General features: G+C 33.4%; 2 protein-coding genes and 1 non-coding gene across 8 annotated transcripts; all 3 read left to right on the forward strand.

Annotated features, from left to right (window-relative positions):
• Positions 1–1,284: 1,284 nt before the first annotated feature.
• LOC120075866 (AIG2-like protein D) lies at positions 1,285–17,131 on the forward strand. Of its 6 annotated transcripts, none has more exons than XM_039029578.1 (7): positions 1,285–1,531; positions 1,803–1,875; positions 2,331–2,423; positions 3,023–3,109; positions 4,340–4,460; positions 9,506–9,595; positions 17,109–17,131. In XM_039029578.1, exons 1-7 carry the CDS (start codon positions 1,368–1,370, stop codon positions 17,114–17,116), a joined length of 636 nt encoding a protein of 211 aa, XP_038885506.1. In that variant the 5' UTR covers positions 1,285–1,367; the 3' UTR covers positions 17,117–17,131. The 6 variants fall into 6 exon arrangements, with proteins under 6 accessions (XP_038885506.1, XP_038885508.1, XP_038885504.1 ...); XM_039029580.1 differs by having other exon boundaries at positions 9,509–9,595; XM_039029576.1 differs by lacking the exon at positions 17,109–17,131 and having other exon boundaries at positions 9,506–9,702.
• LOC120076930 lies at positions 6,110–6,232 on the forward strand. Its single transcript, XR_005481677.1, has one exon. It is a non-coding gene; the product is annotated as a small nucleolar RNA snoR77 (small nucleolar RNA).
• On the forward strand, positions 13,279–14,900 carry LOC120075867. Its single transcript, XM_039029583.1, has 2 exons — positions 13,279–14,341; positions 14,454–14,900. The coding sequence occupies exon 1, from the start codon at positions 13,474–13,476 to the stop codon at positions 14,104–14,106; it is 633 nt and encodes a 210-aa protein (XP_038885511.1). The 5' UTR covers positions 13,279–13,473; the 3' UTR covers positions 14,107–14,341; positions 14,454–14,900.
• Positions 17,132–17,719: the final 588 nt, after the last annotated feature.

Below are 17,719 nucleotides of genomic sequence, written 5' to 3' on the forward strand. Positions count from 1 at the left end.
CACGTGGAATCATCGATTTCAATTTGAACTCCATCCATTATGGACTTATTTAAATTGATTAGAGAATTTTTTTTTTAAAAAAAATCATTTTTATTTAAATAATTTTGATAAAAAAAACTGTTTAGAATGCATTTGAGAATGTTTTAAAAATTATTTCGAATAGTTGTCCAATATTTTAATTTTTTTAAAATGATTTTTTTTCTAAATTAAACACTTAAAAGTTAAACCAAACACAAATATTTTTTTAGTGTTTATTATTACCATTATTATTTGAAACAATGCAGAAATAAATTATAAAAGTAAAGGTGAAGAGGGATCCAAAATTGGAACCAGATTAATATTCTACACACTCTTAAGATAATCTTCGAATACAAATCCAATTTCAAAATATAAGATAAAATGAAATAGAAGACTCGATGAAGATCAATTAACCAGGCATCAATGGAAGTTTGACTTAATTTTTATATGTGGTAGTTATAAATATAAAATTAAGCTCAAAGTATTAGGATATAATATAATGTAAAAAAATTGTAAATATAACAAAATTTAGATAGTCTATTTGAGATAGATGAATTATTGGTAGAAATTTATCAACAATAGAACATATAATTGATAGATTTGACTATATTTGTTGTTTTTTAAAATGTTGTCATACACTTAGTTATTATCGCTAAACATGACATTTGTTGCAATTTAACTTTTTTTTTTCTATATATATATATTTTCTTTTATTTAGACAATTCAATTATAGTTTAACACTGTAATTTTGAGTCAAATTTTGATGGACAAGCATTGGATAATAAGGAATATATCGAGAAACCTAATCCATCCTCTCTCGTGCTACCTTTACGGTGCATAGATTATTCTTTACTAGTTGGCATTTGGCTTTAAATTTAAGAAAACTAACTTTAGAAACAAAAAAGTTACATTCTAAAAATTGTCCCTATACTCCATCGTATGTTTCAAAAATATCTTTACATAATATCATGAACTTTTATAAATGTTACAAAATATTATGGAATAATTTGTTTAAATAAAAATTTGGATGATAATAATTTAGAAAAAAAAATTTAGATCATCCAATTGTTTTAGGTTATTGTTATATAGTATTAAATCTCGATTTATATTTGAAATAGAAAAAAACAAAGTTGATTACCAGAATAGTTTTCAAATGTTTATGAAAGTTGAGGAGTGATATTAAAGTATTGAAATATTTTTTAACAAAAAGAAAAAAGGAAAAAAAAAAAAAAAGTCATTAGAACAATGCTTTTTAAATACCACAGAATCCTTCCGAGATCAAAATTTCAAATATTTAATTCAAATAACTTCTCAAGAAATGTGGTGAAATCTTATCGTTGCTGTGAACGATGAGTTTGATGGGCCCATCGCCGGTGGTTGTTGCCGCTTCTCATTCCGATCAATCACACAGTCTTCACAACGTTTTCGTCTATGGAAGCCTCTTAGCCGATGACGTCGTTCGTGTTCTTCTGAAGCGCATTCCTCAGTCGTCTTCTGCTGTTCTCCATGGCTAGTCAGTCTGTTCTTACGAACTCTTTTTCTATCTATTTCGCGTAATTTCTCCGTCTAAATTGAGGATGAGAACGAATGGAATGAATTTCTGTACCAATTTGGTTTCATAACTTCTTAGGCTAATGAATCGTGATGTTTATTTCACACAATCGATATCTAAACTAGTCTGGAGAATGAGTCTATCTATTTACTTTTGATTATTTATCCACTGATCATTTAGGGATTTATATGCGCGAATTTTGTTGTGAAAAATTGGTTGTTTTGATCTGCAGCCAGAGATTTAGCGTTAGAGGACGTGTTTATCCAGCTATTTTGCCTGTTGAGAATAAGAGAATTACTGGAAAGGTAAAGAAACCTGCATTCTTCTTTTTGAAGCTCTGGATTTGAATTTTTTTTTTGTTTTTTTTTTTCTATTTCTTGTGATTTTCCCACCCTTGGAGGGATACCTGATATGTTCTAATTGAATTCTCTGATGATTTATCTTCCTCTCCTGTTTTTGTGCCTTTGTGTAGTTAGTTGAAACATGATTAAGACTTGGTTTTGAGGTGGAATACTACATTTCTTCCATTAATTTCTCTAAATTTGAGGTCATTGGTAGATTTTTTCAAAACAAATCCTGTTGTAAACGGTCTCATTTTCCATTATGAGTCAACATTCTTATGATTGTAGTATGTCCAAGACCTTTTTGCTTTCCTGTGTAATCTCTACTTCCAATACTTGCCTTACTATGATAAACATTGACACGGCATATGATAAATTTTTATCTTCTTTTCACAAGGAATTGTTATGCTCATTGGCAGGTTCTCTTTGGCATCACGAATCCAGAAATGGATATTTTGGATATGTTTGAAGATGTTGAATATGAAAAAAACGTTGTTGAGGTTTCCTTGGTGGTAAGTATTGGAAACCATTTAGTTCTTCTTAATTCTTAACTGCTCGTTGTTAACCATTTTTGTAACGTACGAATAACCTTAACTTTAGCTATGGATAGGGATGTAGATAGGATAATTAGACATACATTGCGTGGTGCTTTGAACTCCTTGCTTGTGATTTAATAATAGACTTTTCACTTTTGAAATTTCTTTGAAGGTTGTTTGTGTACGAGTAGTCAAGAAAGTAGAGTAGGAATTAAAAGTCCATTTGATTACTAATGCAGAATTAAGGTTGAAATTTAAGCTTATAAACACTACTTCTACCTATGAGGTTTTTTGCTTTTATTATCTACTTTGAAAGGTGGTTTAAAAATACAAAGCAAGTTTTGAAAACTTAAAAGTATTTTTTTAAAAAAAAAAAAAAATTATTTTTAGAATTTGGTTAAGGATTCAAATGTTTATTTAGAAAAATCAAAACCGTTTTAAAGATAAAAAAAAAACTCAATTTTCAACTCAGTACCCCAAATACCTTTTTAATGTTTTGTAATCGTTTTTTCAGTAATTCTACTAATATTTAGCACATATTTCTGTGGACAATTCCTGCTTCTTTTTCTTCACAGGATGGTTCGGAGAAACTAGCAGCTCTTACCTATGTTTGGAGCAGCAGCAGCGATGCAGACTTCTTGTATGGAGAGTGGAATTTCGAGGTAATACACCTTGTCTTTAGTCCTTTGGTCCTCATCAAGGCGTGTTATGCTAAATATACCAAATCCTCACTAATCTTTCGGGCAATTCCCAATTTGGATCTGATATATTAAAATTCTCAAGTTTGCCCTTAATGGAATGATAATTTTCTTTTAGGTCCTTCTAAAAAGAATCGTAAGATTTTGGTAATGAAAGCTTGTATCATCGCACTAATTTATGAAACATATTTGGACATGTGGACCACCACTTGGATATGCTAGGAAGTGATTTTTGTTGATGGGCGACGCAAATTTTGAGGACAAACAAGTTGGATATGGAAAACCTAAGAAGCATAGACATTCTAGTTTGGCTAGAGTCTCCGTGTCCAACATGTGTCGGACACTTTGATAGTTTGACACTTGTGAGACACGTATAGGACACTTGTTAGTGCAACAAATGTATTAGACATGCATAGAATACTTGTTGAGTATATTGAAAAGACACATATATGACAATAACAATTAAATTGAGTGTGAAATACATCAAACTAATTTTTAAAGCATATAAATGCATCAATCCATTTATTTGAACTTTCTTTTGGAATAAAAATGCTATGGATTTTTTAAAATGTATCTTTTTATAAACACGTACTTGTTGTGTCCGTGTCCGAAATTTTTAAGAAATGACATGTCACTATGTATGTGTTGCATTGTCTCCTTGTCTCGTATCTGTTTTCGTGCTTCTTAGTGGATAACATGTCAAATAGTTTTTGAGTTCTGAGTGATATCTACCCGTTTGAATAAGTTAATAATATAATAAGTTTGTGATAAATTAACTTTTTCTAAACAAATTTTCACATTTTTTTTACCAAAGGGCCTAAAATGAAAAATTTTAAAAGATACCAAATTGAGAACTGCCCTAACAGTTGAGAACTATTATTGTGTATGTCTTGCTTAAATTTTCCTATAAAAAAAAATGTCTTGCTTAAATTTAAATCCAATATGCTAGGTTATGGAACAGGGCCATTTGTTTTTTTGTCCCTCTCTCTCTAGTCTCCCTTTTATTGTACTTGTGCATGGACATGAGTTCTATGACCAAGTATTTTAAGCTGAAGAATTTCTATCTAGCCATTTAGGATGCGTTTACTCAAGTGATGATAATTATGCTAACTCTCCTAATTTGGTTATAAATTTATATAACATCAAAAACTCAATGTCCTAATTTCTCATTACCTTCTATCACATTGAAACAAGGAATGGAAACAGTCGCATATGGACGACTTTGTACAGATGACTACTAGATTTGTAGAAGAGTTGCAATTGCCTGAGCCAAAGTCAAGAGTGGCAACTTATGAATCATTCTACCATAAAGGAGGTGATAGCCCTCTCATTACTTGATATGAAATAGTTTTGTTTTTGTTTCCAATGTTGAGGAATTTAGATCATTGCTGGTCATCTTACTACTAGATTTGTTTTTGTTTCTCATGGTTCATGGTCCAGAAAAAGGTCATTACATGGCTTTGCCAAAAAACAGGTTTCAGTACTGTGTGTTTAAGGGAAAAATGAAGTTCCTTCTTTCTTTAAAAAAAAAAATGATGTTGTTTCAATTGTAAAACACAGGTCTATTGTTGTGTGTCTTTTGGAACTTTCTTTCTTTCTTTCTTCAATTCAAAATAAAGAACAGAAGTTGTGTATAATTTAGAATGGTGTGAGCAAATAAAATGGCAAAGATCATTTTTAGAAATTTTAATTGAGTTTCAATGTGCTTTGTTTTTTTTCTTTTTTCTTTTTTAAGAAATTATTTTTTAACAAGTTTTGAAATTTTCACCCAGTTTAATTCTCCTAATTTTCACAGAAAATAGTACTAAAATCTTCATAAATTCAGTAATTTAATAAAATAAAAGTTAAATTACAAAATTGGATTTTAGTCTTTATGATTTTAATAGTTCGAATTTAACCTTTATAGTTTGATAAAATAACGCGTCATAAATAGTCTCGTTCTCATAAATAGTTTCCACCTTGGGAGCTATTTGTGAATGTTTTATCAAACCATAAGAACTGAATTTTGATTATATTATAGGGATTGAATTCTAACCATTTTCAATCAAATTTACCATTTAATTTAAAATAAAATTTTGCACAAAATGAAATTTGTCCAATGCACTGATTGACGATTTAATAATTGTCAAACTTCATAATTCTTCTAAAAAAAATAGTTTCAATGCTACTTTTTATAAATATTTATCAATTTCACATTGTATCTATGTTATATAATTCATAAAAAATATAATAAATTTCTAGAGTAAAATATAATTTTGGATTCTAAAATTTGAAGTTAGTATCTATTAACACTTGTAGTTAATGAATGTCAGAAAAAATATTTTCAATGAACCTTTCCAAAATAAAATAATAATAATAGTAAATGGTCTCTATTATCTGTGACCGATGTGGCAGTTTATGAATGAGTTGGCCTTCTTTACAGCGTAGTTTAAGAATTTCAATTTTCGAATTATCTTTTCTAATTTTCAATTTAAATTTAAACGAGAGAAAACCGGGAGATAAAGGGCTAAAATCGTAATCTCATTAGCTGTCGACGCCCTATATAAAGCAAGCGTGGATCCTAACAGGTGCATCCAAATTTAGGGTTTCTTTAAAGCGGCAACGATGTTCGATTAATTTAGGTTCACCAAATAATATCTGAAGTTCATCTATGTTCTTCCTCCTTAATCATTCACTTGCTCGAAGTAGATTTTTTGTGAAGATCGCTAATATCATGGGACTGGAGTTTGGCTCTTTGGCCAAATTTTTATGCCTTAGAGATGAATGCAGTTCCCTAAATCATCTCTTCAACCTCTTCACCCATATTCGCTACGGTTTTCTTTCCTCCTTGTGAATATCTTTGTTGAGGCTGATACACTGTTCATCATTCTTTAATTCACATCTCTATAATCTTGAATTTTGAATCGGTATGTTAAGGTCGATTTTGTTTCAAATGATTCGTATTTTGGTTCCGAGTAGTAATTCAGGCAGCCCCTCTGCAATTTCCATGGCAAAGGAGGCGTTAAACTGCTCGTAGATCGAATTGCTTTTGCTCTTCAGACTTGCTGAGATTTCCTTTGAAGCTGGTCTAGTAAGCCTAAGTACATTTGTTTATTAGTTTTTATCGATTTCGTGTTGTGTTCTTGGTTGATTTATGTTTTAATGTCCTTCCTTTTCTCCATAATCTGAGATCTGAGATCATTTGGTTTATTGATGATTGGTAAATAAGAATATACGGAAATTATTCAATAATTTTATAGAAGTGGTAGGTGGATTGAACTGGGGTTTTGTTGGGAGAGGCAGTGAGTTTGGTTGAGATACCACTGATGACTCAGTTGATTTGTCCAAAGTGAATTACAGAAATATCTCGAGCATCTCTCATTTTTTACTATAAAAACCCTATACTTCAGGGCTAGCATAGTATTTAATTTATAGTTTTTCAATGGGTACATTAGGAAATCTATATTGATGCTTATTGTTGAAATTTTGTATGCAGATTTCCACTTTTAACCAGTAATAATATTAAGCAATGGAACTAAATTAAGAGTTAATTGTAAAACAGATGATTTTATCATACACTTTTGTTAGAAAAATAACTCATAATCTCAACTTGAAATCTATGGTTTCAACCCTTGATCTGAAGGAAATTGAGAGAGGACGAGGGTTCAACCCTCAACCTAAAGAAAAGTGAGAAGAGGTCGAGGGTTCACCCCTTAGAGTGAGATCAGCGAGATCCTTGAGAACGAGATTGTTGAGAGCGAGATTGTTTGCTAAATGATTGAGTGATCCCTGAGAACGAGATTGTTGAGAGCGAGACTGTTTGCTAAATGATTGAGTTAGGGTGTTAGGCGATACAAAGGATTTTGCTAAACAATAGCATTAATCAATGGGGTGTTGGTATTGCATGATTGGCATCAATATACATTGAATGTTAGACGATAGTGATCGAGAGTGATGCATAAGCAGACTTCTACTTGGGAAGATTTAAGTAGGTAGCTCATCATAGTGTAAAAAAAAAAGATTGGGCGAAGCTCATCATAGTGTAAAAAAAAAGATTGGGCGAAGTATGCATAATAATTTTGTAATAATCTAAAACACAAAATATTATAAAGACAAATATAATAAAAATGTGTATAAAATAATTAATTAGGTTCCTGATCTGATGGACTACATGTGTGGCTGTTTTAGTCATACAAAAATTTGTCTGTCCATCTAAATTTTTAAATTAATAATTTAGAATCTAAATTAACTAAATCAGTAATATAAAAATTAAATTGAATTAAATCAACATATCGAGAATGACTTAATTTGTCGAAAAACAGACTAACGCTCATCATTTGTAGTATATATATTCGTATATATCTTTAATGGTTTTCTCGAGCTTGAGGGTGGAGTGGGATAGTGCGTTGGAATTTGGAATCTCTCAACGTTTGCAGGGTTTAAAGTCATGATCTAAAAGAAAAAGAAAAAGAAATAGAAAATATTTATGCGATCGTGTAACATTTGGTATACGTAGTGAGGAAAGAGAACTCTTGAGAGGCCATCGCAGCGTGTCCTCATCATGTACTTCCACTATGCGATTGTGTAGCATTTGGTATACGATTGTATAGTAAAAAGGTAGGCGATCGTGTAGTAGGGAAAGAGAGCTCTCGAGAGGCCATGCAGTGTGTCGTTCATCGTCTACATCCACTAGGCAATCGTGTAGCATTTGATATACGATCGTATAGTAAAAGATATGTGATTGTATAGGTTTTGAGAAGGTGATCGTGTAATAGTAATAGTTAAGCGATCGTGTTGGAGTTTGTGGTCGATCGCATAGGATTTAGTAAGCGTTTAGTCATACTAAGCGATCATGGAGAGATTGTAAATGATCGTTCCAGCGAGATTTGTAACTTTCCAACGAGATTTGTGACTTCTAGCGAGATTTGTAACTTTTCAACGAGATTTGCATCCTTAGGGAGATCCTTCTCTTCCTTTACTCACTCTCGCTCATTTTTTTATCTCTCGCTCGCTATGGTGAGTTGCCTGTTTAATCTTCCTGCTTACGCACTGATTTTCTGTTTCAATTTCAAAAATTCATAACTCAAAATCTAGAACTCATTTTAAGAAACTTTCTTCGCTCAGTGTTTTCTTATCTCTCGCTCACTATCGTCTAGCATTCAATGTCTATCGTCTATCATCTAGCACTTGTCGTGCAACTCATCGTCTAGCGTTGATGCCTATCTTATAGTGCCAATGCCCCATCGCTTAATGCTATCGTCCAACACATAGCGCTATTGTTTAGCGAGACTTTGTATCGTCTAGCTCAATCGTTTAACAACTGATCTCGCTCTTAGCCTATCGCTTAGCTACTGCGAGCATCGTTTACCTCTGTGCAATTACTACATGATCGCCTAGCACCCGCTTACACAATTGCCTACCACATCGTGTAGTGTCGTTCACTTACTAAACGATCACATACCTAGTTGTATAGTATCGCTCATCTGCTACACGATCGTTCTATAATTTTCCAGAGGTCGCATACTAGACGATCGCATACCTAATCGTATAAGTCGAGGGTTTGTTCTATAATTTTCCAGAAGTAACCCTCGACCTCTTTCAAATTTTCTCATCTTTCCTTACAGATCTTCTTTAGTTTTCGACAGGTCGAGGGTTGAACCCTCGTCCTCTTCTTAATTTCCTTTAGGTCGAGGATCAAACCCTTGATCTTTTCTTTAATTTTCGACAGGTCAAGGGTTGAACCATCGTCCTCTTCTCAGGTCGAGGGTCAAACTCTCTATCTCTTCTTTAATTTTCGACAAGTCGAGGGTTGAACCCTCGACAAAATATTTTAAACTAAATCTCTGCCTTGAAATCTCCAAAACAACCATAGATTTCTAAATAGTTTCAAAATCACTCTATTTTCCTAAATAGTTTTCGTAATCACAACTTGTGAAGGGTCGACTTACTGATTATGGTTAAATTAAGTGGACACAAATATATCTACAGTGAGGAGAGGGTCGACTTACTGATTATGGTTAAATTAAGTGGNTTAAGTGGACACAAATATATCTACAGTGAGGAGAGGGTCGACTTACTGATTATGGTTAAATTAAGTGGACACAAATATATCTACAGTGAGGAGAGTGCAACTATCGAGCTATAGTGGTGTGACTTGATAGTTAATGAATACTGATTAATTTGGTCTAAAGAGTTTTAGCCAACTAATCTTAAATCGTTGGAACTCATGATCTATAGGTCCATAAGGTCCCTCTATTAGCTCGTAAAACATGAACACCTTGTATTATTAAATTGAGTGAATTTGGAATGATATCAATTTTTGTTCAAATTGAATTTCAATTTGAAATGTTCAAATTAAAATTAGGGTTTGAATTTGAATAGTAGGAGCAATGTTCCTGAAGACATTGGGCAGGCAAGCTGGACCGCCTGTAGAGGTGTGGATTGCACTCATTCAAAGAAAGTCATCTTCCGGTCCATATCTCACATCTTTGTTTAAATGCTTTCTTTAATTTCTGTCTTTATGGATTTCTGAACTTTGTCTTTTACTACTTCATTTGATTTGTTTCATGACTTTATGCATTTATTCTTTAATTAAATCTCTTGCATTTATTTCTGTGTTTCTTTAATTCCTTTAACTTTTCTGTATTTAATGCATTTTAAATAACCAAAGTAGTGGGTGGTTATTGGATCATGGTAACCGTGAGTTTAAAAGGAAAGTGGTTTTCTATTTTGAAAAGAGGTTTTTACAAACATTTGAAAAGGTTTTGAGTTTTGTCTTAGTGAAAAAGAAACTCATGAAGTTGTCAAGTAAATACAGATTTACTAAATTGCGGTTGGGCGAGCTAAATGATCGTGCGGTGTTTACTAAACGATTGCATTGCTTTGCTAGACGAAAAACTCATGATTCACAAAAATCATTTAATATAACCCAAACTAACTTAAATTTATTATTAATTTTAAAATATATTCTTTTATTACTTATAATACAATTATTTATACATATATTGATTTTAATTTTATTTAATTTCAATATTTTTTGAATAATTTATTATTCAACAACTTTTAATAGTGGTTTTTCTATATTTTAGATAGAAAGTTTTCATTATATAAATTGAAATTGAATTGTTAATCTTAATTTAATATATAAAAATAATTAAATTAGATTATTTTCACACATTTACGTTTTACTTCTTTTTATAACAAAATTTAAATAAATGACCCAAGAATTTTGATGAGTTCAAAAAGTCTTTCAATTCAATCAAATCCATGAACACTCTTATTTAAAAGAACAATACAACAATTATTCTTGGAGAAAAAACTTTGATTTACTAGAGCAAAAAAAAAATATACATAGTCATTTTGGAATAAACTCTAAGAGGCTTAATAACATAGTTATTTTGGAACGAACCATCTATCACTGTAAATTGATTAAATTTAAACAAATTATTTATTTGATAACGTCTTCTGTTTTTGTTTTCGTTTCTCATTCTTTAAGAAATTGATTTGTTTGTTAATTCTTTTCGATTTTTGTTTTTAAAATTTGAGAAATGTTTTTAAAATTAGGAATAGCTTTGGGTAACTATATAAAGTAATTTCTCCTTGTGTTTTTATTTTATAAGATATTGCATGTTTTATTTATCACAACTCATCCTTTGTTGGTAGTCATTTATACCTAAACTTTTCTTTTGCCTCATGGGGGCATTTGTGGTGAATAGTTATAATAATTTAGTTATAATAGTTTGTGTTTGAGTTGTAAATTATTTTAGTTTGGAAAGGAAATAGTAACATTGAAATTGGAAATAGTAAAAACGATAGTAAATGGATTTTTTTGAAATTACAAAATAGAATTTAGTATAGTAAGATGTGGTTATTATTGTCTTAAGATAGTCTCTGTTTCAAATACTTCCTTAGGTTGTTTAACTCCTAAGTTAGACACTTTGTTAACTTCTAATATGGATTTAATTAATTATTAATTATTAGATTATAAGAATATCTTAAATAATATCTACAATTAGTTCATTTCAAAAGTACATATTTTGATTGATGACATAAAATAGATTTTATTAAAAGAAATTAAGATATTATTTATAAAATGTAATGTAGACAATTCAAAATAAATGATGACCTAACAATACCAAAAATATCTGACAATTGAGATATGAAAGAACTCAATACACAGGTAATTCCTTCCCATAAGCTTCCCTAATTTTTTTTAGAATCTAAAGAAAAGGAGGGACAATTGTACAACACAAAGATGTGACATTATAAAATATAAATAAATTTGTGGGTTATGGGTAATTTGAATGAAATTTTGAACCTAAAGGGCGGTGTTAGCATCGATAACGAAATTTATAAATTTGTGAAGAAGGAAATTGAACTTGAAGTTAAAGATTTACCAAAGTTAGGACCCCCTTTGTTGGGCCAAAACAAACTTAAAGCACTCTACTAGGGCTTGTTAAGTGATTCAAATACTTATAGGGGCTTTTCGAGACATAATAACACTCATTGGCTATGAGGAAAACTTAAGCAAGTATCCTACTAATCGAGAGATATTGTCTCATTGATGATGCTTATAGATGCCATCTTGGATGTCGGGATGTTATCAGGTTTCTCTCTCCTGAGAACCATCATAAACCTACCCACGGGTAACTTTCCAACTCGAAGTTTCTCGAACATATCAAGACACGAGCCCTCATGGGCCCATGCTGAATCAAAATTGCATATCGAGTGTTATAACGGAACCTTCGACACATGGGAAGGTTTGCAATTCTGGTACACCCTTGCCATCTAACATTGTCTCAGTTGAAGTTAGCATGTAATTCGTGGAAGAAATCAGGATCATTAAGCACCTTATTGGACATATGATCAAAAACTATAAATCACACATCACATACATAATTTAAAAGCAATTAATGGATCGAGATTAAACACCTAAAAGAAATAAAACTAACTATTACAAGATAATAGTCATTCAGTTCGAAATAGGTGAATTGGGCCTAGAATCGCTCAAACCAAATCACAAATCGGTCCAGAGGAACCCAAACAACTCGAATCGGAGAACCTACGAATTGAACTGGACTAGTAAACCATGAACCGTACGCGAACTGGAATTGGACTGCGCGTCTTCTCCGTCTTGGAGTGTTGCGATGTCGTGCCCTAGTGTCGTGACGCTATGGAGAAGATCATTGTTCATAGCATCGCAGCGTCGTGATGCTACTATACTGCTTCGAACTCCTTCGAAATGCCATTGAAATTTCCCTCGATTTCTCCAAGACTCGACTAGGAACATCATGAACAACTCCACAACATAAAAATACAGAATCGATAACGATTTAATGCCCCAAAACATGGGTCCTTACAAAATAATTTTGTAAAAGAAAAGCAATTAAATCTATATCTAAAAGCCTAATCCCGAAACATCCATTATTGCAAAAAAAACATTCACAGACAATCATTACATGAAATATACAGAATTTTCAATCCCACCATTATACCAATTGAAGATCCTTGAATGGAATACGGGATCGGACCCAAACCCAAAATTTACATAATCATAATTTTATACAGAATTATGCATCATGCTTAGAAGATAATGTAGAAAAATAAAATAAAATAAAATTTGGGTTTTTGGAAACCCTTACATTTGAAGACTGTTCTTCAATGGAATCCCTCGAACCGACGAACACCACCACGAAGGAAACCTCATTATTCTCTGGGTGAGAATCTAGAAAGAGTGTGTCCTTTGGCTATTTTGGAAGAGAGAGAATTTGAGAAGCAAGAGAGGAGAAGAACAAGGTGAATGGAGAGGCTGTTTATTGTAAGTGGGAGCGGGATGTGTGACAGCACATCCCTCGGTCTCTCTCATTAGGTTAAATAAAGTTTCATGCATCGCCTCGTGGCATCGTGGGTGTCCCCTTAAAGGAAAGTAGTATTGCATGACGCTTTATTCGATCTCCAAAAATGGATATGGTTGCTTTAGTTTCATGTCTCAATTGATTTTTTCCCTACGGTTGACTCATTGGGGCGGAACTCTAGAACTTAAAATGAGGGGTTACACTCATACAGAATTGTTAAGGATGTTACAAATTATGGACTGAACAATGGTGACTGTTAGTTACAATGATAAGGTGTTGTTTCTATCTAATGGTTGAGAATGTCTCATTTTAGTGAAAGGACACTTGATCACCCTACGGTGACTTTTGTACTGCCTCACTGATATATTATTGTAAAATAGATGTAACTTAGGGTACACTAGACTATTTTGCTAAAATCTGATTGGTTGTCTTAAGTGGTTCAATGCAAGTAGACTAAATGTAAAAAGTTTGTTCTTTTTTAGCAAATTCTTTAACATGGCTATCGCTACGTTAAGTTTACTCACGACGGATAAATTAACAGGAGAGAATTACACTCGTTGGAAAAACACAATCAACACAATTATGATCATCAATGATTTTCATTTTGTCCTGATGGAGGATCATCCTCCCATTCCAGCTCACAATGCTCCTCGAAATGTTCAGGAAGCATATGAGCATTTGACACGGGCAAATGAAGAAGCCCGGACATATATCTTGGCAAGTCTTAATAAAGTCTTGGCCAAGAAGCATGAGTTCATACTCACAGCTCATGAGATCATGGAGTCCCTGAGGGGAATGTTCGAACAATCGTCTGCACAACTCATGCATGACACTCTTAAACACATCTTCAATGCCCGTATGCAAGAAGGGGCATCTGTTCGAGAACATGTTCTCAACATGATGGTCCACTTCAATGTGGCGGAGATGAATGGGTTGAGCATCCATGAAACCAGTCAGGTTAGCTTCATAGTGGAATCTTTATCTGAAAGTTTCCTGCATTTCCGTAGTAATGTTGTTTTGAACAGGATTGACTACAACATGACCACTTTGCTCAATGAGCTACAAACCTTCCAATTCTTGATGAAAAGTAAGGAGCAGAAGGGTGAAGAAAATGTTGCTTCAACTTAAAAAAAGTTCCATAAAGGTTTGACCTTTGGAACTAAGTCTGTACCTTCTTCTTCTCGCACCAAAAAGTGGAAGAAGAAGAATGGTGGAAAGGGGAAATCTAACCTGGTAGTTGCTGCTCAAAGCGGTAGAAAACCCATCAAGGCTGCAAAGGGAATCTATTTCCATTGCAACCAAGATGGTCATTGGAAGAGGAACTGCCCCAAATATTTGGCAGAAAAGAAGAAGGCTAAGCAAGGTAAATCTGATTTACTTGTATTCGAAACCTGTTTAGTGGAAAATGATGATTTTGCCTGGATTATTGACTCTGGGGCCACTAACCATGGTTGTTCTTTGTTTTATGGAATTAGTTCCTTGCAACAACTAGATGCTGGTGAGATGATGATGCGGGTTGGAACTGTGCACGTTGTCTCGGCTGTGGCAGTGGGAGGACTCTGGTTGACTAAACAGAATAGATTTCTTGTTTTAATAGATGTTTATGTAGTTCCTAATTTAAAAAGGAACTTAGTTTCTGTAAAGTGTTTGCTTGAACATTTTTATAATATCAACTTTCTTTTTAATAAAGTGTTTATTTTTAAGAATGATATTGATATTTGTTCTGCAAAACTGGAAATAATCTTTATGTGCTAAGACTGTTAGCAACTAATGCCCTCCAAAACACAAAAATTTTTAAGACTGCAGTAGCTTAACACAAAAGACTTAAAATTTCTCCTAAAGAAAATGTCCAACATTGGCACCTAAGACTAGGACACATCAATCTCAATAGGATTGAGAGGTTAGTGAAGAGTAAACTTCTAAGTGAGTTAGAAGAAAATTCTTTAATTATGCATGAGTCATGCCTTAAAGGCAAGATGACCAAGAGGCCTTTTACTGGAAAGGGTCACAGGGCCAAAGAACGTTTACAGCTAGTACATTCAGACCTCTGTGGTTCGATGAATGTAAAAACTAGAGGAGGTTATGAATATTTCATCACTTTTACTGATGATTATTCAAGATGACCAAGAGGCCTTTTACTGGAAAGGGTCACAGGGCCAAAGAACGTTTACAGCTAGTACATTCAAACCTCTATGGTTCGATGAATGTAAAAACTAGAGGAGGTTATGAATATTTCATCACTTCTACTGATGATTATTCAAGATATGGGTATGTTTATTTAATGCAACATGAGTCTGAATCTTTTAAAAAGTTCAAAGAATTCAAGGCTGAAGTTGAAAATGCATTAAATAGAATGATTAAAACATTTCAATTTGATTGAGGTGGAGAGTTTATGGATTTAACATTCCAAAGCTATTTGATAGAACATGGAATAGTATTCCAACTCTCAACACCTAGTATACCTAAGCAAAATGGTGTATCAGAAAGGAGAAATCGAACCTTGTTGGACATGGTTCGGTCTATGATGAGTTACGCTTCCTTACCTAACTCATTTTGGGGTTATGCAGTAGAGAATGCAACATACATCCTGAACTACGTTCCATCTAAAAGTGTTGCCATAATACCTTTGGAGTTATGGAATGGTCATAAAGCTAGTTTACGTCATTTTAGAATCTGGGGTTGCCTAGCACATGTGTTTGAGGCTAATCCTAAGAAGTTAGAACCACGTTCAAGGTTGTGCCTATTTGTAGGCTACCCCAAAGGAACGAAAGGTGGTTACTTTTTTTATCCTAAAGAAAATAAAGTGTTTGTATCGACAAATGCTACTTTTCTTGAAGAAGACCATATAAGGGAGCATAGGCTTAGAAGTAAGATTGTGTTGAATGAAATTTCCAAAGAAACTATTGAATCTTCCACAAGAGTCGTTGAAAAACCTAGTACCTCAACAAGAGTTGTTGAAGTAGGATCATCTAGTAGGTCAAATCCACCTCAAATGTTGATGGAACCTCGACGTAATAGGAGGGTTGCGAACCCACTTGTTCGCTATATGAGTTTAACAAAAATGCTGGCTATAGTAGCTAATGGTGAAGTTGAGGATCCATTGTCTTACAAGAAGGCAATGGAGGATATTGACAAAGATGAATAGATTAAAGCGATTGATCTCGAAATGGAATCTATGTACTTCAGTTCCGTATGGGATCTTGTAGATCAACCTGATGGGGTTAAACTTATATGTTGTAAATGGATCTACAAGAGGAAACGGGCTGCTGATGGGAAGGTGCAAACCTTCAAGGTTAGATTAGTGGCAAAAGGTTTATACCCAGGTTGAGGGAGTTGACTATGAGGAGACTTTCTCACCTGTTGCCATGTTTAAGTCTATCCGGATCCTCCTGTCAATTGCCGCATATTATGACTATGAGATTTGGAAAATGGACATTAAGACTACTTTTCTAGATGACAATCTTGAGGAGACCATTTACATGGAGCAGCCCGAGGGATTCATAACCCAAGGTCAAGAGCAAAAGGTTTGCAAGCTTAATCGGTTCATTTATAGACTGAAGCAAGCTTCTCGATCTTGGAACACAAGGTTTAATATTGGGATCAGTTCTTATGGCTTTGATCAAAATGTTGATCAGCCTTGTGTATACAAGAAAATCATCAACAGTTCTGTAGGAATGCTGTTTTGAATAGAATTGACGACAACCTGACCACTCTGCTCATTGAGTTACAGACCTTCTAATCCTTGTTAAAAAGCAAGGAGTAGAAGGGTGAAGCAAATGTTACTTCATATTCTAAAAAGCTACATAAAGGCTCAAGTCTGGAACTAAGTCTGTACCTTCTTCCTCTAGCACCAAAAATTGGAAAAAGAAAAAGGGTGTAAAGGGGAAGGCTAACCTCGTAGTTGCTGCTCATAGGGGTAGAAAACCCATCAACGATGACAAAGGAAATTATTTCCATTGCAACGAAGATGGGTATGGGAAAAAGAACTGCCCTAAATATTTGGTATAAAAGAAAAAGGCCAAATAAGGTAAATATGATTTGCTTGTATTGGAAACCTGTTTGTGGAGAATGATGATTTTGCCTGGATTATTGACTCTGGGGCCACTAACCATGTTTGTTCTTCATTTCAGGGAATTAGTTCCTTGCGGCAACTAGATGCTGGTGAGATGACGATGCAGGTTGGAACCGGCACGTCGTCTTGGCTGTGACAGTGGAAGGTTCCGATTCACTTTACAGAACAAATTTCTTGGTTTAAAAGATATATATTTAGTTCCTGATTTAAAAAGGAACTTAGTTTATGTAAAGTGTTTGCTTGAACAATGTTATGATATCAACTTTCTTTCTAATAAAGCATTTATTTCTAAGAATGGTGTTGATTTTTGTTCTGGAAAATTGGAAAATAATTTTTATGTGCTAAGACCGTTAGCAAAAAAATGCCCTTCATAACACTGAGTTGTTTAAAGCTGTAGTAACTCAACATAAAAGACTTAAAATTTCTCTTAAAGAAAATATCCAACTTTGTCATCTAAGACTAGGACACATCAATCTCAATAGGATTGAAAGGTTGGTGAAGAATTGACTTCTGGACGAGTTAGAAGAGAATTCGTTACCAGTATGTGAGTCATGCCCTGAAGGCAAGATGACTAAGAGACCATTTGTTGGAAAAGGTCACAGGGCCAAAGAACCTTTAGAGCTAATACATTTAGTCCTCTATGGTCCGATGAATGTAAAAGCTAGGAGA

Source organism: Benincasa hispida, chromosome 4 (genome assembly GCF_009727055.1).
Source record: "Benincasa hispida cultivar B227 chromosome 4, ASM972705v1, whole genome shotgun sequence".
NCBI classification, from domain to species: Eukaryota; Viridiplantae; Streptophyta; class Magnoliopsida; order Cucurbitales; family Cucurbitaceae; genus Benincasa; species Benincasa hispida.

Coding starts and splice junctions, on each gene's coding strand:
- LOC120075867 (XM_039029583.1), top strand. CDS start 13,474: ATGGCTATCGCTACGTTAAGTTTACTCACGACGGATAAATTAACAGGA.
- LOC120075866 (XM_039029576.1), top strand. CDS start 1,368: ATGAGTTTGATGGGCCCATCGCCGGTGGTTGTTGCCGCTTCTCATTCC. Junction 1,532..1,802: donor TCTGCTGTTCTCCATGGCTA/GTCAGTCTGTTC, acceptor TTTGATCTGCAG/CCAGAGATTTAGCGTTAGAG. Junction 1,876..2,330: donor ATAAGAGAATTACTGGAAAG/GTAAAGAAACCT, acceptor GCTCATTGGCAG/GTTCTCTTTGGCATCACGAA.